Raw genomic sequence first — 21,969 nt, forward strand, 5'->3', positions numbered from 1 at the left:
TTCATCACTTTCAACTATTTCTGGTTTCAACGAGGAGCAAGTTCTGAAAAGCTCCAATTTCAGTTGAGTCTTCCAAATTGTTGTGTTTTGCAAGTTCTGCAGCTGCTTAACATTGTTAAACAAAACCCTCCTCTTTATTTTAGACCTTTCGCTTTTCACTTCATCTATTTCGGAATTTAACTTCTCCCACCTAGTTTACTGTTTTTTGTTATATCATCCCAAAATACATTTTTTCTATTGGTGATGGTCACAGGCTATAAATATATGCAGCGATTCTGAGTATAAATAACTCATGAATTATTTTTCCAATACTTCAGGTATGTACTGGAGTTGGGGTGAATATTTTGTAGCTTTGTTTGAAGTACTGTAACTGTGTAACTAAACTATTATAATATAGTTGTAGAAATGGCAAAAGAATGCTTCATTCATTTCAGTCTTTATGACATCTCCTGATTTCTGAGTGCTTAACCACAGTCAAGATATGTTAACTAATGATAAATGCTAAAATGCTGATTTTCTCAGTGTTGGTTGATGTAGGTTTTCTTAAGTGTTTTCATGGGGTAACTTTACCCTGTGGTATGGGGGTAATTTTACCATTGCATGGGGTAACTTTACCATTGTATCTCAGGTGTTGAATTCTCTTTTATTTTGCATTTTGAGTGTAATTTTTACAATGCAGTTGTTATTAGTTACTATTGTTTTACAGTAGGGACTAAATTCCACAATTAAAAGCTTAAAAACCTGTTGAAATAGAATTCTGCAAAAACACGATTAAAGGCAACTTATTTCCCAGGAAGGTTCATAAGCTAAAATCAAGATACCACTGTGGGGTAAGCAAGCAACAGGAAAGAACAGGAGCAGGAAAATGAGTGAAACCACAGAAGAACATGGTTAATTGTTATGTTCTGCACCGGATAGAGCTATAAGTGGCACTCTTGGGATAAGCAATAGAAGTTATTCAATTGGCAGGGCTTCTTTGGCACAGGAAAAAATAATGATGATATATAAATATATTTTAAAATTGACTTTATTACTATAGCCTCTTCACAGTAATGTATTTCACCGAGTATCTCAGTTACTTAGTTTGACAACATTGATATGTTTCTAAGTAAAAGTAGGGACAGATGGATAAAGCCCTGTAGCCCAGCGTGCCTTTTGTTCAAATACCACAGGCGAGCTATATCTGCATAATTGAATGCACGTGAGATTTGTTTGTGAAGTAATCATTTATTATGCAAACACTAGGACTTCATTATATCAAATTTTATTAAATATGTACATGTTATTACTATTTAAAAGAATGAGTATCATTCCAAGATCTGCAAACTTCTCTCTAGCCTTGAGAGCTGCGGCAGAGCCTGTATTAATGCTAGTTTCAAAGCTGTAAGCTAATGCAGTGTCACTGTGAATGACACAGCACCACCTTTGAAGGCAAAACTTCATCAGCTGTATTCTTTAGTTACAATACAATCAAAAAATCTTTCCTGACAATAACGTATTTGTACATTGTTTAAATTTCCCAACTCTGTCCAACTTGGAGGATGGAAGCAAAGAATTCTGTCACGTTTAGGATTCTCAGATGCTGAAGAAGGGAATTCGTACCAGAAACATCTGACGGCAAAGGCCCTTTAAAGGCAGAGAAGGGGGCACAGGAAGCAAAGAGAAAGATGCGTCCATCTACTCTGCTGGTATCCAGCCTGGAGGTCTTAATATTTTTCTTGCTTAGGGTCCCATGGCCTCAATGAGGATAATGCTTCCTATCAGTGACCCCCCTTCCCATCACCTCTCCACTAAACTGGTAGGTCAGCTTCTTCTTGACCTTCTTGACCTCCCCTGTCTTGCCGTAGTTTCTCAAAGCCCGTGCCATCTTCTGGTAAGTCATTTTCTTGCGATTGCCTTTCTGGATGCCCCAGCGGTGCGCCAATGCTTCTTTGTGTTTGGAGGAGAACTGGAAAGTACCTTTTTCCTTGTCCACCCACCAGATGCTGTCCTTCATGTCTCCGCTGCGAAGAAGGTCCAGAAGGAACTGATACAGACGTATCTTTTTCTTGCTGCCTGTGTGAAAAATGAAGAAAAGCAGTGGAGCATTAGTATTATTGTGTAGTCCTTGATGAAACAGAAATTATATAGTTCATATAACCATTTCAGCTAGCTTGTCAGTCACATAGCTTCTTCAATTTGCAGCCTTTATGGCAAGAAAAAGAGTTATCCCGTGAGGACGTAACATGGATTGCTGTTCCAAGAATTAAAAAATGAGAATAAGGAATTTCAAATTAATTTTGAAATTAATTTTCTAACTTGAAGATAATTAAAAACATTGTTAATTTGAAACCAATCTGAAGCTAATTTGGGCAGGTTACACAACCAAACTTTTAGGTACTGAGCAAACACAGCTCAGCATTTTTTAAAATCAGTTCCTTGAGCTTCTTGCCTTGTTTTTCCCATCTGCTAATGGAAGTGAGAATAGAAATGTCAAAAGCTGTGAAGAAGCCTGAATAAGCAGGGCAGTAGAAAGTAGGAGTACAAGAAGAAATGGTATTTGAGATACAGACACGGTTATGGTCACCAAAGTTTCAGAAGACAGGAGAGTGCAAGGAGTCAGGGAAAGTGAAGCTTTGGCAGTGGGATAAAATACTAGCACGGCAGTTCTACTAGTTGATTCCTTATTGTCATGGTAATGTAACAGCTGCTCAGCACACAGCACAGGAAAGTCCCTCTGTTTTCACTGACCTGTTTCACCATGCATAATTCCAGGCCCAGGGTCCACACCATCGGTCTCCCCATCTGACACCTCCAGTGGGGGGCTCTGCCTCTCTATGTCCTCCTCATCAGAACTGGGCTGCGGTGGAGAGGAGTACTGTAGGCACATGCGGGGCAAATAGGAAACCTTCGGGAGAAAATAATAGCAGAGGGAGGAAGTAGTGATAGAGAGTGGGAGATCAAGAGAAAAAAGGAGGTATCATGGAGAGAGGTGCAGAGGAAGGGTGGGAAAGCACAAGATATATAAGATTGTTTAGAGTGAGTGGCTTAGTCGTTGACATTTAAAATAAATACTATGCAGCTAAAAAAAACACATAACAGTTAACACTTATACATGTGCAAAGATGCATCTCAAATAAGTATTTACAAGAGGGAAGGAGGAACAAAATTGTGAAAGTCAGAACTTTCCCATAGGTTATATCCTATGTAAGTGATCCTGTCCCCCTTCTCCCATATCTCCCCAGTTCAGTAACCTTCTCTTTCTAATTTAGACACATTTCTTCTTGCTGGGGGTAGAGAAAGCTGTGTTGCTTAAGTGGGAGAACCCTACTTAAGAAGGTGGAAGAAGACACACACACTACCAGGTTTCCTAACAGGCTAAGAACCTACTGTGTTGTGTGTTTTTTGTTGTTGTTTTGTTTTTTGGTTGAAGATATATTCATATAACAGATGCCACTGCCTAATACATTGATAATTATGTGAACATTTTTCAAAAACCAGGTTTTATACTCAAGCCTTCTGTATAGAAAATGCTTTGTTGGTACTAATTGCTTTGAAAATACTTCAACTGCTTTCGAAACATCGCAGTGTTCCTTCTATGTAGTGGTTATAAACCAAGATAACATTCTTCCTAATGAGTTCCTGATCTGTGCTGCTTATCCCTAGTATAAAACTGCTTTTGAAAGGAACTTTTTTTCTAACGTGGCCTTTCTGGAACCATGCTTTTAGATTTCGCAGATCTGATCAGTTTTGTCTTGGCATAGCCACGTTGACTGCCTTTGGCTCTGTTGTTCTCTTCCTTTCTCAGACATGGTACCTTCTGACAACACTGCATCGCTGCAGGACTGCATCCATCTCTGGGGCCAGGGTTACACAGGTTTGTCAGCTTCTCGTCCTGAATTTCCCCCTTAAAGAGAGGAATAGCCTTACTGCTAGGGATATATCATATCGGATCATGTTCTCTTTTCCTACGTGGTTATCTGAAAATTCCTCATTGATGGGGATTTCTCATCTGCAAAGCTGGCAAGCTGTTTTCTGTGCTGAATTCCCTTGCCCTTATATAAAGGTCTTGCCACAAGCAGTATGGAATATACCTCAGCTCTGCAAATTCTCAGTTGCTGTCTAGTTTGCTAGGGTTCGAAACCAGTTGCCAAGAATTATTGCAGCTCCTTACTGAAGGAGAAATAAATCAGTCTGATGAGTGTGGATTAAGAACTCAATTTCTAAATTTAAAAAAAAAGTTTTAAAAATTCCCCAGATTCAGCAGAAAATAAAATGTGTTTCTCATGAAATGAGCCAGATTACAAAAGGTGAGCTCCTTTTGAGTTGCTTTTCATTCCTTCCACCAAACCGGGCATTTTGAGCGTGATTCCCTTTGTACCAGCTCGGGCGCTGAAGCAGGGAGTGGGCGTTCAGTGCGTGACTCACACCACCCACCCCGTGTCAGGCTTGGCCGAGTGGTGCTTTTCAGATGAGTTTTGCACCAGTTTAAAATGTCCCAATAAGGAGCGTGCCGAGCGCTGGTTTTGGGGTGCAGCAGCTGGCGGTTAGTGAGTTGGCAGATTGGCTGGAGCCAAGCGTGGCAGGAAGGCCAGGATTGGGTAAGAGTGTGTGTAAGCTTCCTGTCACATCCCCAAGAGCGAAACTTCAGCCCTCACCACAGAGTCACCTTTAGCTTTTTTACAGTTAAGAAAGCTGTGGCCTCTGGGGTGGGAGGGGAGGGAGAGAGCATCATGGGGGAAGGGGAATGACAAGGTGGAACTGTGTCTTATAGGGGAGGAAAAACACTTGGTGCACCTGGAAAGGCAAAAGCTTCGGAAAGCTAGAGTGTGTTGAGCAGTGGGAGTGAGTTCCTCAGGGGCTGGAGGGGGAAGGTGGGAACATGCTGTGCAGGAGGAACAGGGTCTAAAGCAAAGGAGGTTGCTCAGACTAACCTGAGAACTATCCTAAGCTTCCCCTGCACCACCCCTCCTTTCCCTATTCACTGTATTTTTGCTTACACACACACCTGAAACTCAATGTAGGTCAATATATAGAGTTAAAGAGGTCCCACTAGTGCATTTGAAGAAAACAGCTCATTAATACAACTCAGAGAGAGAAAACTTAAACCGCTAGCTGCTTTCCATATTCTGGTGTTGTCTCAAGGCCTGTGGCATCCACTTGTGGTTCTCCTCTTTCTAAAACTCTTCACAATTTTCCAGCCTTTCCTTTTCTTCATTTAGTACTTGAGGAGACCACCTGTTTGTAGGTCCCGTTGTCCGAGAGTAGTTTGAGCTTTGAATTTGATTTCACAAAATAATGTGGTATCAACAGAAAATCGGAGAAGTATCTTCGTGTTCCTCCTTTATTTGCAAACTGTAACTATGACATTGCACGACAGCCATGGGTGCAGTTAGTAACTGGCAAATTCAGCTGAGGAATAAACTTTGCTTCCTGCTTCTCTTTCCGTGGAAATGCCTTGAATAATAGTATGTGCTGCCTAGGACTGCAGCTGAGACACACCAGAGTCTGAACCTCAGGGCATGCTGAATACCACTTGCATGAGCTACAGTAGGTTAAATTAAAAAAAAAAAAAAAAAAAAAGATCCCCAGCTGGTAAGGAAGAGGAGGGTAATGGTGACTATCTCCTGCAGCTTAGCATGGGGTGGGGGAAACAGAACACAACACTCTATTGAAAGTTGCAACACAATTAATTCTGTGCCTGTACTCCTGAAATGAAAGATGGAAATGAAAGATGAAAATGATTTTTGGTGGTGCTTCCAAAGACACTCAAAACAGACCTAACTTTTCTTTTTTGCCTTTGGTTGGGTGTCACAGTTGGTTGTTATGTGTTAGCAGTTGCACTGAGCAACTGAAACGACTTGAAGCTTCCCACAGGCTTCTGTTCCATAAAGCGTTTTTTTTATATTTGTAACTTTCTGTTCCTAATTCTTTGTTTGTAACTACATCTTATATTCTATTCCTGATTTTTTTTTTTTTTGAGTTGTAGGTAAGAAGTTTGATGGCTTGCAGTAAGTCAGTTTCCTGTTGATAGTGTTAACTTAATCACTCTTTTTTTTCCCTTGTTTTTTAATTAATACAGTATTTGTGTACTATTTCAGTTTGCTTTGAACAAGAAACCTAACATAACTATTACATACGTGCCGTTTTTCTCACAAAATCTTAGCAATGGCACCATTATACACAGCAGGGTAATCAGCAAACAATTCTGTCTCTGATCTCATTCCCGCTCTGTCTTGTATTCAGCATGTTATCTGTATCTTGCCTGCCCTGGGAAACTCCTTGACACAAAATATCCCAGCTTTCTGATTGCTCCCAGTAATGACATGGAGCATAGTCTGTAGGATCTCAATGCTCACTTTGTTCTAGTGTCTTGGCAGGACCCTGGAACTCCTTATAATTTCAGCTTTAGTGATTGTTCACTGGCACTTTGGTGACTGCTGCACATTTGAATGATTTTTTTTCATGGGCAGATGACTGTCTTTTTGTAAAATCTGAGAAGAGACGAGATACTGTACTTCAGGTCATGATTTAGCTTCCTTCAGATAAAAACACGAGGTAGGTTGGCCTTATTGTGTTTCACCGTGGTAATGTCACCAATGACTTTTCTTTGTTATTATTTTTTGCACAGGTCAGGTAAAATTGCCAGGGATGCTTCGAAATTTTTAAAATATTCCTACCACAGTGGGGCTCAGAATGTTTCCCAGGAGGCATGGACACCTTTGCTATGGCAGTGCACAGCTTCTGAGGCCCAGTTCCTCTGCAGGATTTCAAAGCAGTTGATTTTCATTCCAAATTAAACACAATTTTGAAACTATCTTTTTATGCACTGTTTGAGGAACATGGCTTCTCATCATCCAGATTGAAAGAAAGCTTAAACCACATTTGTCCTGAGAATGAGGAGTTTTATATCAAGTATTGGACAGCAAAAATTCACATAATTTGTTTCAGCAATCTCTTGTATGCATTCCCTGACACATTCTGTTCCTTGCCCTTAACTATCATCTAAATTCTGTGTAAGGGTTGGTAACCGTACCTGATGGTTGAGTCCAATATGTGTAGTTGGGATTGCAGAATCCAAGACATGCATTTGTTCAATCTCCATGTGCCTGTAGAGCTGCTGCAGCTGGGGAGGCTGTACACTCTGCAGTTCTGTGAAGTGGTTGTCTCCAAAGGTCTCAAACTCACTGTGCATGTGGTGTGGATGATATTCCCAGTAATGATCTAAAGAAAACAGCAGCTTGTCTGTCATTACAAAAGTAAGAAACATAGCATTTACCTGTCTTTCACTTGTCCCTACTCCCACCGCTGTCCCTTCTGCCCACTCCATGCCATCCCTGTAGACCTGTCTGTCTCTGGTGACAATCTCTATAGATTCCTGTGATGTTTCTCTTCCTAATCTCCTAGGTGCCTGTGGTTGGAAAGTAATGCTCAGGCCACTTTAATTAGGACAATGCTCCTAGGTGGAGTGATGGATTTCAATGATAATATAGCAGAACATGAAAAAGACATTAATGCTGGCACCTTTCTCAAGAAGGGGCTCTAACAATCTTAAATTTTCATTCTCGAGGCAACAAATTATACTGATTTACACATTGTTGGATTGTCATTACAGTTTTCTTCATGGTATGGAAATGAGCTGATAAAGATGATCTGAATATCATTCTACACTAATCTTCAATCTTTATTTTCATCTGCTAGCAAAATTTCAGGAATGCTACAGAAAAAGCATGGGACTTATCTCCTGTAATCATGTGTTGGTATGCACCATATTTTTCAGTAGCAATACCAGAGAATAAAAGAATAAACAGTTTTGTGTACTGTATTGTGCAATTCTAATTGAATTCTAATTGATGAAGCACATTCTAACGTAGCCCCTTTCTCTAGGTTTTTAATCTCTCTATTAAGCTAGAAATTTCTGTGACAATTTCTTTTTCAAAAATTTAAAAAGTACTCAGATAATGAATATACTGCTACTTGATTTATTAACTGTTATGATTAGATTAAATTCTATACAGTTCTCAGTTTGAGATTGTAGCTCAATATAAGCCTCTCCAAAATTTTCAAAATGTTCAAATTTGCTGCTCAGAATTTAAAATCTGCTAGAGGGAATTTGAAGCATTGCAAACTCTATTTCTGCCTCAAATACTGTAGCTGCACGTATTTACAATTTTGCACGTATTTGTTTGTGCTCTTTTTTTAAAATCAAAGTCAACATCACGTCCTCTGCTCTGACTGAGCTTGGAACTAGCCCTCTGTACTTTAATTTCTCAGCAAAAATGTCTTGATGATTCAGTGTAACATTTCTAATTTATATCTCACTATTCCAAGTTATCTTTCTTTGTGTTATTATAAATAATTTCTTTCCTACCCTTCATTATTTTCAGGTTGTTACCATGTACACTTACAATCTATTCCTAATTATCACTTAGCCCAGCTGCATGTATTTAGCTCTCAATCTTTCAACATAAATCAGTATATTCAGCCCCCTAATCATGCTTGTGCACTCCTCTAAGCTCCCTCCCAGCTGTTGTTCTGATAATATGAGGGACAGAGCTGAACATATTGTTCCAAGGGTAGTTGTACTGAAGGAATAGAGGAGCAATTGTCTCTTTCTGCAATATGATGCTATTGTGTATGACATTATCTAATGTCCTGAGAATATTATTTCCTCAGTACCGGTTTTGTTCTTTCTCTCAGCTTCTATCTCCTCATCCTCCCTCACTTATGTTTCAAGCAATTAGGTGTAGTGTCACTGAGGATTTGAAAACCAGGATAGTGACTTTGAATGTGACTTCTTTCGGAGGGAACCTGGTGATATGTTTATTACATATCTGCATTTACAACATTACAACATACTTGTACTTGTACATATATCATTACAACATACTTGTACTTGGGAAGCTGTAAGCCCTTGTAGACCTTTATGGCTCAGGCCTGTAGAAACGTATATGTAGAAATATATAGAAATATATCAAATACATCACCACAATGTACAGTTTAAATGTTCCCACTGTGTTTCACTCACTGACTGCACAAGTTATCACAGGTTATCCTCCTGGTATGAGGCTTTGGGCACTTTTTACAGACAAGTAAGTCTGAAACTTGTTTAGTTGGAAGACAGATACAGCCTAACTCACATTTTTACTGGGCTAAATTACTGAAGATTCTCTACTTAGAGCCAACCATGGAGGCCCGATATATCTCTGGTAACCCACATAATAAATTATTGAGAATACACTACAGGAGTAATCTACACTCCTGTTCCTTAGAATAACCTTGCTTTACTCCTTGTGCAGAAGGTCCTCTGTCAGATGTGAACATATCTGTCGAAGACCTCTTGTCTTTGATGATCTAATACAGCAAATGAGATCAGTGTGTAATCATGAGGATGGCAAAGCCCAGGCAAAACTCTCTGAGGCTGTCAACAGTAGGTCTTCAGGTGTGGAGTGGCTTACTAGGAGTAGCTGTGGTGGTCAGGAGTCAAGACAGTACATTTCCAACATGCATAGCCCTGAGTATCTGTGCAAACTCCAAGTGGTACCTTTCTGATTCTTCTTAAATGCTTTTATCAGCAGTGATGTTTTTGTACTTCAAAATAACTTTTAGTCTATTGGAGCCTATAATAAGGTTTCTGCTGCCTCCAGAACTGTTATCTTATACTTTCATGGCAAATAAATTAACCTGTATAACAGTGTTTATGCATACTTGTGTTAAACACTATGTAACATTAAGCCTACTCGTTATTGAAATAATTTTTTATTGAATTATGTCCTGCTATAAAAGCACTACTATGAATAACACATTTGAGGACTTACAGTGAGCACATAATACTAATAAGTTACCAAGTCAGAAACTACTTCAACACAAATTTGTGCCCAAAATTGTGACTGGACAAAAGTCCTTATTTCTGTTTTAGTTATCGATAGTTTCACAGTGATACTTAGGAAAAAAAAAATTGTTTTAGTTGCACTGAAAATGAAATTCCAAATTCTGTGTCCACAGAGTCCTTTGCAGTTACCCTTCTTGGCTAAGTTATTGCACATTAAAAGATTAAATAATTCTAGATATCAGTATCTGCAGGTATTAGAGATATCAGCTGCACTGCAGCTATTTCCTTCTGTGTTCTTGTTACTGTTACGTTAGCAATGCACAGTAATTCTGATCTTTTCACAAAAACATAAAGGTGGAGCAAAGAAAAAAGAAAGGAGAGAAAGATTCTAGAAATGGAAAGTGTCTATTCTTTGGGTCAAGGAAAATGTCATTAAAAACCAAGCTATAGGTATACAATGGAGTCATTATGAGAAATTTCATGTGAAGTGAAAGAGGATGTGAAAAAAATTCTCACTTATAGAGACATGGAGATCATGTTTGTTTTGGTGTTGTATGTAATGAAAGGTTAGAGGAAGGACAGTCATGAGTTCTAAACTCCCTCCCATGTTGGGAAGCAATACTGGACCTAAAGGCATTGTGCTGATATTCGCTGTGGAGGTAGATTCGCGCTGTATGAGTAAGAAACAGAACTGAACTTTCTGGGTTATCCTGTGCCCAATGTAAATCGCATTGCTCCTATTTGAATAGATGAATAACATCAGGACCAGGAGCTAGAAGGTGAAGTGGGCTTGGGAAAAGTATTTATTATAAAGTGGAGTAACAGGCTAAATCTGCATCATGCAGTGCAAAACCTCGCAGAAATTCATGAGCCAGCTCTCGAACCGGAAGCACGAGAGCTCTGTCAGCACAGCCCTGTGCCCGATCTAAGATGACGACTCTGTTGACATGGCTCTGCTTGCGAGCTCTGAGCAGTATCAGTGTCTCTGAGCAGCCAGTTCTGCTCTATGCCGCACAGATACTCCAACTCATTTTGAGCTAGGAGAGTGTTTCTTACACATCACCACAATGTACAGTTTAAATGTTCCCACTGTGTTTCACTCGTCTGAAAAAAACAAGCCAAGAAAAAAAAAAAAAAAAAAGCAGCAGAGGAAATGAGAAAAACATTGAAGGACACTGAAAAACGCGTGTCTTGACTCCCTGCAGAACCGCCCTCTGTTGAGTGAAATGCCGTGGCAATGCAGCAGGATAATCTCTAATGACAACAGAATCACATTAGCTCTCACTTTACAAATTAACAAACTTCATGGTTTTAATAATGCTAAATGTTTGAAAATCCATGAGTCAGGCCCCAGCACGTCACGAGAATGGCTTCAAAGTGAGGGGATTTTTTTAATGAAGTCTGGAATTCTTTCTATTTGCCTTATATTATTTCCGACTAAGGTTCACATGTTTGGACTTTCCTCCACTGCTACATGGGCTAAAATCCTAAAAAAATCTCAAAGCAGAGTTTCTTAAATTAGCATATTACTTCAGGAGGTGGGAAGAAAATAAAATCCCAGCCTACAAAATCTGGTAAGTTCCATGAGGCTAGCAGCGAAATGAGCAGTGGTCTACATTCAGTTTCATACAAAAAAATATTTTTATTTAACCAATGACGTTTAGTGAACTTAGAGACAAAACTGCAGTTGAAATTTTGAATTTTGTAATTACTAAGATTGCAGTAGTGTTACAAAATACACTATATTACATTCACAGACTTACTAGCCTACAAGCTCAGGGTAGGGTGATGGACTAATCGTAATCACTCAAAGTAGTTTCTGCCTTGTATGACTGTCCCTGTGTTTATTACAGCATTTACAAAATAATTAAACTGCATTATGTAAAATAAATGTAAACAATGCATGATGTGATTGAACATAGGGATTTTCTATGGTGTATTGTTGTGTGTCTGATTTAGTGTTGACTTACTGGCTATGATCTCCTACATACTAAACTGGTGTTGTGTGCGCTTTGCTGCCAACTCAAGTAAACAAGGCGTAAGGGTTGTCTTCAGCATTATCTTCTAGAAAAGTGACAGTAATGTGTGTAGCATAGATCTACAGATTAACCTATTGCCCTACCTCTTTCACAAAATTTATTTGCTAACAGTGAGAGAAAGGTAGTCTGAGTCTTGAGCAAGACTTTGTTTCTTTAGCAGTCACATATCTGCACAGTCAGAAGAATTACTCCGTCTTGTAGTATCTATTTGTTTTATCTGGTAGTTTTTATTGGAGGTTCACAGTGTTACTGAGTAGACCTGCAAAATTATATTTTAAATATTCCCAATAATCTCACTGTATCCCAACCTGAACACTCTTTCCTCAATTCTGTCTTATTTATTTCTTCCTTTTTCTTACCTAATCACGTTCTCACCTCTTTCACTTCAACACTATCACTGCAGCACCTTATTTATTAATTTTCCCCATCGTTTGTTAATCATTACACTTTTATCCTCACTATTCTGAACATTTAGTAATTTGTAATATCCCTTTCCAGCACTTCAGCACTTCTGTATGGCTTTTCTCAAGACCTACTACTTTTGTCATGTTAAAAGAAAAAAAAAAAAAAAAGCTATAGTTGGGTTTGTCAATGTTTACAGAAAAGAAGAAAAATGAGATAATTTGTGTGTTTCACTCCCCTCTGTATGCTGTGGTTGCTCATTGTTGTCTTAGATTGTGAGCAATTCAGGAGAGGATAGAGCACATTAGATATTTGGACATAAGCAACTACATTGCAGGCACTTTCATAAATTAAAAATTGATTGAAATATTTAGGCTGGGATTAAGTTGCCTCTTGCATAACCACTTACTGTAGCAGATAAAACATTAAACATTTTTTTTTGGAGTCTTTTGGACAAGTACTGGTACTACATAGGCCATAATGCATATAGATGACTTGGAGTTATAGTAGTGTTCATTATGATGAGTAAAAGCATTCTAATGAGCTGAACACTGTAGCTTAGACACAGCCTTCCAACAGAAAAATGGGCAGTAAAACAGGTGAGATGATAAGTTTATGAAAGATAAAGGGGTGTTGTTGCTTGAGGTAACCTAGATTTAATGACAGAAAAGTTCTTTCCCAGTGCTTTTTCCTACATGACATCTTTTGTATTTATTGTTTAATGGTCACAATTGCCTTTTGAGATAATAAATTTTATCCTCATTTTATGGGTGTGTAAACAGGTACAGTTTGTATTGTAAAAACCCTGAATTTCCATGTGGAATTTGCTGGGTTTGATTAATGTGACTTGACAAAGGCCATGAGATAACTTATAAAAAATGAATCGGTTCTTTGTTTCCAGGCCTTAAGAATATCATTGGTGTTTTGTACTGAACAAATTTAGGTAGGAATCTTTTCCAGGTAAATGCCCAGAACAATCCTATTCTGTAACTTGCTGTCCCTTCAGGTAGTTTCTGTTGCCACAGATAAAACAGTGCTATGCTGTGAAGCTGTTAGATGTCTTAAATTGAGTAGTGATGGGTCTAGTTGCTATATCAATAGGAGTCTTTTAGGGAAACTCCAGGATCTGAAGGGACTGCCACAAGTGATACAGTAGAACGGTGCTTTTCCTTCTTGAGTCAATATTGACCCTGATATTTCCAGGGTGGTGTTGCTGGACCATTGTTTTGCACAGGAGACAAAATTCACAGGGCTGGACTATCCCTTCTACACTGATTTAGAGCCCAGTCCCCACAAGATGTAAAAATATAGAAGACACCAAACCTTTAAATCACATGTATAATGTTAACAATAATTTATTTTACTTTAAGCTAGATTTATGTACAAACAGCTACAAGGAAGTTTTACGTAGATTTAGAGAGAGGAAGTACTTGTGTGTACTGGAGGAAGAGTGAAAGTTTCAGCTATGTGTGGCAGCATGCAAAAGAGATCAAAAGAAAGAGAGAAATACATGGAGTTGAACAAAGCCAAATGCCAGAAAAACAGAATTAAAATGAAGGCACTAACAGAGTATTTAGGACCTAAGTCAAACAGGAATTGGAGACAGGAATGCAAGAAGATAAGTACAGTATTGCAACTTCATGTCCTTGGAGATTTCTGAAACAAGCAGAGTGGTTTTGATCTGTAGAGGAAAGTTAAAACACAGTGAAGATAAAGAAGGATAGAGATCATGAGGTCCCACGTTCCTGGTAATACACTGAGTGTCCTGGAAGCTCCTTACATCATTCAGTGTTTTCTAAAATTCTCTTTCAGAGAAATCTGTGTTGCAGCTGCTGGATTGGAACAGTGCCATTAAGCAGAATAGATTGTTGTTGGTTTCTGATCTGAAAGTATGTGCCTGTACACTGTAGATCACAGCAGCATATTTGTTCTTTTCCTGAATGTCCTAAAATCTTTTTCCTGTGGTCTACCATGAGACTTTATGCTCCAAGGAGATATTTTTTAACTTACCACCATGACTCTCTCCATCACTGTTGAGATACTGGTAATAGTCATGGGGCTGTCGGTAGAGGTCTGACTCATAGGGTACCATATCTTCAGAGGGCTGTAATGAGAAGAGAAATGTTTAGAACTGTTAGCTTAGACAAATCCATTCAAAATTATTCATATCAGTTAGTGAAGAGGAGATGCCAACACGTTTTATATTGCCTAGAGAAAGAAGGGGAGGCTTCAAGTTCTTATTGAACCAGCAGAAATAAAACGTTCAACACCAAACACTGTTTTGCAAAAAAAAAATAAAATAATAATAATAAAAAGGGAGGGAAATCCATCTCTTTACAGCCAGTAAGAGCTTTCTGCTGTCTGTGTAACAGAATTTGTCCTGTGGCATTTTATAAGTTCTTGATATCCCACCTTCCAACCTTCTGTCCAGCTATCTGGGACATGAGGCCTGAGCCAAAATACCACTACACAAGCACAGCACAGAAGAGAAAACTTTAATTTGGTAGTGACAGACATTTACTCTTTTTCGTCTTGTACACAACAGAGAAAGCAGAAACTTGACTTGCCTAAGCATCTTACTCGGAGCGTTTCTAGGAGGTGACACTAAATGGTGACAATTTGTAGGACGGTAACAATGTCAACAGAGGAAAATGAAAATGTTTTCTTTCTCAGTTTTTGTCCAAGATTGGGTCTAAACATTTGCTGGTTCAAATCATTTGTTTAGGGCTGTTTGTTATGCACAGAGAAGACTTAGAAAGTCTAAATGTGGGGTATACATGGAGTTGTGACCTATTAGACACTTCAGTGCAGAATTCAAGTTCTCTAACAGGTGATGTAGGGCAACTTCCCTGCTTGTCTTCCTCACCACTCTGAGTAGTCCAATGTGAACACTATTTCACTTCTTCTGTTGTTTCAGTAAAGGTGGTCTGTTATTTGTGCACAATTCTTTTGCTTCATCTAACATGTACTTTTTTTCTTTCTTTTTTTTTTTTTTTCCAGAATGAAGAATTAGAGCAAGTTAAGTTCACTACAATCATTTCATCCACTTTGAAAAATGTTCTGTGATGTCATCAGCAATGTAGAACTCAAAAAAAACTTCTTGCTATTTGCTCTGAAAGGAGACTATTTCTGCAAGGTACTAATAGAACATTTTTTCTCCTGTTAATGTCTTTAGCATAACTAACTTTAAAGAAAAGGACAAATTAAAAACAATATGGTAACTCACATGATAGACATATATGTGCATATGTTTATTCCTTCATATATTCACCAGCATTTGTAAGCTTAGGCAATGGTGACAGCATGCCAAAAACACAGGCAAGCTTCTCTTTTTCTTGCTCCTTTAGATTGCTCATAAAATGAAACCTGTGGCAGCAGCTGCCATTAAAATCCAAACAGAGATAAGCAGCTGGTAAAAGGAAAAGATTTCTTTCTGGTGAAAACTAGATCAGAGTTGCCATTTCTCATTAGCTCTTTTTTTTTTTTTTTTTGGTCTTTAATTCTTCTAGTTAACTCCATTGTTTCATTTTCCTGGAATTTTGTATTAAAAAATTGTCCATTTTCTAGGGATGTGATTTCTATGATTTCTATGAGGAAAACAGATCAAGAAAAATAGGGAGTTGCTCCAGGAGGGTTAAGATGTTAGAACAGAAAAGGATAGAAAATACTTTTAGACAGTACTTTGGACCTTGTTAGATTCCTAATGACAGCTGTGTACTTTATCAGTGTATCATATTAGAATGTGCTGGTAAGATTGCCTAAAACATTATGACTTCCAAAATACAACCTGTGTGGTCATCAGATCCATTGAATGCTCAAAGCCTTGTGAGCAAATCCATTGCTTACTTGTCAGCTTCCAATATAATCTATAATTTATAGTGGTAGATAGATGTTTTGGGGACATCTTGAGAAAATGATAGCCCACAATAAAGACAATGTAAGGAAAAATTGAAGTAAAGGGAGTAAATCATGATTTAATTGTATCCACAGCGGGGATAACATTGAAGAGACTCCTTTTATTTCTGGTCTCTAGGTAATAGGTCCAGTCTCCCACTCCAAATCAATATGATTCCAATAGAACTAATGAGACTGTGTTTTGCTTTCTTCATAGACAAAACAGGGGGATGAAGTTCTGAAAGGAATTTCTAGTTTTCATTATCTTTGTAAATTAATTCACCCTATGCCTCCATTTCCATAAATATACACTTTCTGTTAAAATTGTGTCAGTCTAAAGAATATCAGCATTAAGTTTCTGCCTTTATATCAGCCTTCATATTCAGAAATGTTAATTTGCCATAACTCAGAGGAAAGCAATCATATTGTGTGAACAGAGAGACCTCAACATCCAAATAGAAAATACACAACGTACTGTGGGAGAAATCTAGGTTAAAAAAGTCATATAAATATATATCATTTGAAAGAAAAATCTTTGTTTCCTTTCAACTCAAATATGAGAAACCAACTGAAAGTATGCAAATTTTCCAATATCTAGATTCATCAAAAGTTGTAACTCATAGATATTTAGCCAAAATTAAAAAAAAAAAAACTTCCAAAGAAATCAGTGTGCAGTCTGTTTAAGCATAAATTGCTAGGTATAAAATTTTCACTGCTGATAACAAAAGCTTTATCAGTCACACGTTTACAAAGACATAGCTTAGCAGGAAGGCCAAGCAACAGTCCAAAAATAGGTAAATAGTATGAATTTTAGGCATGGCAAAGAACACTTGACTTGCCTAGTTGCATTTTTCCTTAGCTATCTTCTTCCCTAAGATTTCCCTAATCTTCTTCCCTAAGATTTCTCAAACTCCTACATTTCAGTCCAACATACCCAGTAACAATCAATAGTCTTTCACAGTCTGAGAGCTAAGAATGAAGTATTTCAACTATCAGTAGCTAGTTTTTCAAGTCCAGATGTAAAGGTTCAGATGCATTCAATGACCAGAGCCAAAGGAAGGTGTGTTAAATAGTTAGACTCTTAAAAAGGTGATGTCCTTAATATTTACAGATCTTGCTGACTGCAGAGAGAGTTGCAGATACTCAGCATATTAAAAACAGTCTGCTTTTACACTGATCAGTTTTATATACTCTGTGTTGAAAGTCTGGAACTTAAAAATTCTTTCTTATGGATTGTAGGAATTTTCTTCCTGGATTTTTTTAACATATATATATTTTTTAGTGGTCCATTGGATAACTATTTATATGTCTGTCCGTATTAACTCATGCAACCTGGACCAATCCGTCACCACAAAGGACTTGGAGTGGCACCATTTTTCATCTTGGTGTCTGATCTTTGAGGGTACAGAAGCTAATATGGGAAGATTTATATTAAATGTTATTTGAGGTTGTGTATCATATTTTTCTTGATTACCCTTATCTTACGGGAAGGTGCGATACTTTCCTTTATTCATTCGAGAAACTATTTCCAAGAACCTGTTTTAATCTCTCTCTAACTTTTTTTTCTTTTTCTTTAAGATTTATTAAAAGCTCATTTTGCTCTATTTAGAAAGAAGAGGTTTCGCCATGTGCTGCTGGTGCCTCTTGCACCAATCATTACCACTTAATTCTGTCCTTCTCTGGAACCTCCCCACCCACCCACCCACACATTTCACCATCTTACTTATGAACAGTACTGCCATGGCACTGAACTGTTTTGTTTGCCCAGACAAAAGGCAAAGAATGGCTTATTTTATGATTTCATTTTTAACTGATCTCAATGGGCATTTGTTCTATCAAGTGTTTTCCTGTAAATACTGAGAGAAAGCTTTGTTAGTTGATCTGAAGTTGATCTTCTTTCCTGTATGCCCTGAAGTGCAGTGAGTTACCTAAGACCATAGTCCAGCATCAAGAAAGATGTCAACAAACAGTATTCTGTCTGTCACAGACTTTGGTAAATGGAGAGTTGCTTCCATCTTCCTTCTTTGCTCTGAAAACCAAGGGAAAAGCCACAAAACTACTTGGAGAAAGCTTGGTTGGCATCAGTTACGAGTGATACAAGGGACTCAACTGAATAACTACCTGAACATTCTTGTTGTTTACCAGGACCTTGTCAGATGATTCTAGGTGATCATAAATTCACTGAATGCTGATCTTTTTTTGTTATCCTGACATAACTATTCACCGGCATGTGATTCAGAAATACTCCACAGTTTCCAATGATGTGCTTCTGAGACCAGTTTTAAGGCCAGGATTAACCATATTTCCTTGGGAAAAATTTACAGCATAACTATTTTAGAAAAGATGAGTAAAAATCCTAACACACACTCATTGGGCCAGCCTCACTGGATCGCTGTGCTAAAGCAGTTATATGGAACAGAGCACTTCTGAGGGACTTTTTTGGTCTCAAACCTCCCTTCAGAGATGTGATTTCTACAGGTGGCTACTTAGGGATTCATATACAACTGGGGCCCTCTTTATGTAAAGATGTTTTTGGTTTATCAATTTTCTGCCCAGTAGCACAATTACATTCTCTCATGCATTGGAAGGCTGGGGCCCACGTTACAGAACTCTTCCATGCTAAGATTCAGAGTCTTTGGAGAAAGATGCAGTACTCCTAAACCCTTTAAGCAGCATTTTCCAAGTGAGGGGTAAGAATTTCCTACCAAAGTCGAGAGGAAGGCAGTTACTGACCCACCCTCAACTGAAAGGGGAGGGGCAGAGGAGGGAAGTGTTGCTTCACAGGAAGCCCTGTTGAATGCCTCCCCTCAGAAAAAGTCCCAAGAGGCACAGACATTTGTAGTGATGCCATGTGGGGTTCAAACTGGCAGTGTTCAAAGTGCGCTTAAAACAATTCTGAAAGCACGAAACACAAAAGTATTGATTTTTGAACGTATTAATCACAGCAATCAAATCCAAATTGCCCTGCCAAGTGTTCCTGTAAGATGTAATCACATTTTCACTGCCTCTTGTATCATTCACCTGAACACAGCTCAGCCTGAATATTAACTGCAACACAAATTAGCATGTGTGCGAGACTGTTAGAGTTTAACTCCATTTATTCATTTTCTGCATGAGAATTCAATACTGAAATAAAAGAAAAGTTAGCTATGAGTGAATGTGTGGACAGTAAATCTACAATAATAATAACAAAAATGAGATGCTGGTTTCTGGGGTAGTTGAGGACAAGGTTTGGGTGGTTTTGGGGGGATTTTTTTAAGCTCACTAAGTGACATATTGAGAAATCGATGTGTTATTTTTTCATTTTCTCAATTTCTTTTTGGATTCCTATCCTGACATACTTACAATAGATGCACTGGCAACTTGATTTGTTCAAATAAATAAATAAATAAATAAAAGTTATTTTAGGGTCTTCGCTTTGGGTAGATAGTGGATTTCAGGGACACCACTGATAAACTGCTAGAATAAAGGACCTCCCCAAAATAAGAAAAAGTATTTTTTCAATCAGTATGGATACCAGTCAGGAGTAGAATTCAAAGGGCCATCTTTCTTAGGGGAAGATAAAGAAACATGGCTTTAGCCTTCAGTAGATGGGACAATGAAAACATGACATGAATGGGACAAAGAAAACATGATACGAATTTTGTTAGAAGGACTATTGGGTCTGCAGTGTCTTTTTTTGTCTTTTCTGGACACATATACCAAGTACTATAAGTCATCAGCCACATAAAACACCTTATCTGACATCTCTTCAGCTTCTACAGACTTTATAAAATCTTGTTAGGGCCTCTTTTACCCATTTTGCTTAGAAATTTCTTTTTTTTTTTTTTTTTTTTTTTTTCTTCTCAACAACAGGTTAGTGCCATTGCATTCTTCATAAAGACTATCTCCGAACTCATGATGGGATACATAAGAGTAGCGTAACAATACCTCAGAGTTACAGAAAGGATGCAATCAGCCTCATAATCATACAGAAGAACTTGTGTCTAACAGAAAATATTGAAAGACCCAATTAAGAGCGGTGTGATTTTTCCCTCATTTACCAATGGCTTTTTCGAGCAAGTGGTAATTCAAGAGACTTAGTTCAAAAGAAGCTGAAGCTAGAGACTAAAATGCCATAATTACAAAGAGCACACAGTCCAAAAATTTGCGATATGTAAAACCAGTATTCAGCAACATTTCTCTCACAGATTGGTAGAAAGTTAAATATGTAAACTATGTCAGTCTTCAGATTATTAAAAATTACAATCTGAAGGAAGACTCGGCCTTTTACCACAAAGCTGGCGCTGAAGAAAAAAAATTACTGACTTGCTATACACATACCATACAAAACTACCACACATTTAATCTGTGAAAACAAATGGAGATCAAGATCAGATACAAGTATAGGGAGGAAATGTTAATTTCCCATTCATTGTAACGTCGTCCCTAGCTTTATATATTGACCAGAGCCCAACTTCCTGGCATAACAAATACAGACCAAAGGAGGATATTCTCAAATAATAAAATCTGGTTTACTCTGTCTTTTGCTACTGAGCCCAGTGATCCATATTAGGAATAAAGCCCATATACTCACAGGGGGAATGAGGGGAAATCCTTCCATTTTGCAAGCTTGCAACATTCAGCCAACTTCTGAGTGAATTTTTCTTAATTCAGTTTTCAAACATCCAGAATAACTGACTTGAAAAATCACATGAAACAAACAAAATAAAAAACAACAACAAAGAAAAAAAAAGAAAAAAAAGAACAGAAGTGAGATCCTTGGACTCCGTGAAGTCCCTTTGCAGTGGTGGATCTCAAGATACGAGAAAGACCCTAACAAGTTTTCATAGTTTGCCCTAATAGGTTCTGAGGTGAACTTCTTCCCGAGTTGTATTTGAAGTTCCTGATTTTATCAAATGTCTGTAAAAGGGAGATAGCCCTTGGGTCTATCAGTGCGCTGTGACATCACAGCTTTTAGCCAGTTTGCATAAATCTCATTTCAGGGAGCTGCGGCACTGTAACAGGAAGTCTGCCCCGAGCCAGATCTGCCATGGGCAGGTGCTTACTGTATAATCAGCAACCCAGAGCCTGTGCCTGCTACCAATAAACAAGCATACGGGTACAGAGTGAGCTGGGGAAGCCTATGTGTTTCCCACTGTGGAGGAACCATAATGCTGCTCTCCCGTTTAACGATCATAAAGCCTGGCAACTTCTGTGAGGACAGTGCAGTGGCATAGCCTTGCTTTAATAACATTTCTGTGTTGGAATTATGTGACAAAACTTAGAATGAAAGAAAAAAAAAAAAAGTAGGCAGTAGCAGGTACAGTCTTAAGTTTCTACAAAACACTGCTTTTTTTTTTTTTTATATTCTACAAAACCAGCGTTTTATAGAAACCGAGCCCATGAGACTTTTTTCATAAATTTGGGTAGAGAACAAAATTATTCAGTGAAAGATACTGAGTCCTCTTATTTGTTTCTTGTGATTTCTCTTTTTTTCTAGGTACTGCAAGGAGAGAGCAAGTAGGAGAAAGAGAAAGTGTTACATGCCCCAAATAATGGCTTTACTTCTCACAGAAAAGTACCTTTAACAGTGAGTAGAGAATGAGATTTGTAAACTTGTATCTGAACAGTCAGATGCTGAAACTTCATGTAGAGATTTTGCTTCAGTTCTTTCCATGTTTTTTCCCCTCTCTTTATCCCACTTATACTTGCTACTGCTTTGGCTGCACTGAACGTGTGTCCTTTTTACCAAGGTTTGGGCAGGAGCAGTGTCAGAGGCGAGTGGGTCACCGTTCAGGATGCAGAGGGTGGGCCCTTGCTGCAAGGGGAGAACTCTCTCAT

The 21,969-nt window shown here is 38.2% G+C and overlaps 1 protein-coding gene across 1 annotated transcript; it reads right to left on the bottom strand.

Moving 5' to 3' along the window:
• Positions 1-637: 637 nt before the first annotated feature.
• Positions 638-21,026, bottom strand: SPI1 (Spi-1 proto-oncogene). The gene is made up of 5 exons (XM_084286937.1): positions 20,723-21,026; positions 14,263-14,356; positions 7,016-7,203; positions 2,731-2,887; positions 638-2,055 (listed from the first exon to the last, which is right to left on the bottom strand). The coding sequence occupies exons 1-5, from the start codon at positions 20,765-20,767 to the stop codon at positions 1,739-1,741; spliced, it is 801 nt and encodes a 266-aa protein (XP_084143063.1). The 5' UTR covers positions 20,768-21,026; the 3' UTR covers positions 638-1,738.
• Between the last annotated feature and the right edge of the window lie 943 nt (positions 21,027-21,969).

Source organism: Netta rufina (genome assembly GCF_964035555.1).
Source record: "Netta rufina genome assembly, chromosome: 5".
Classification (NCBI taxonomy): Eukaryota; Metazoa; Chordata; class Aves; order Anseriformes; family Anatidae; genus Netta; species Netta rufina.

Bases quoted from the DNA above. Each gene is read 5' to 3' on its own strand.
- SPI1 (XM_084286937.1), bottom strand. From the start codon at position 20,767: ATGTTGCAAGCTTGCAAAATGGAAGGATTTCCCCTCATTCCCCCT. The intron at 2,888-7,015 runs GTACGGTTACCA...TTTCTCCCGAAG, and splicing joins ATATTGGACTCAACCATCAG to GTTTCCTATTTGCCCCGCAT. The intron at 2,056-2,730 runs GTCAGTGAAAAC...TTTTTCACACAG, and splicing joins AATTATGCATGGTGAAACAG to GCAGCAAGAAAAAGATACGT.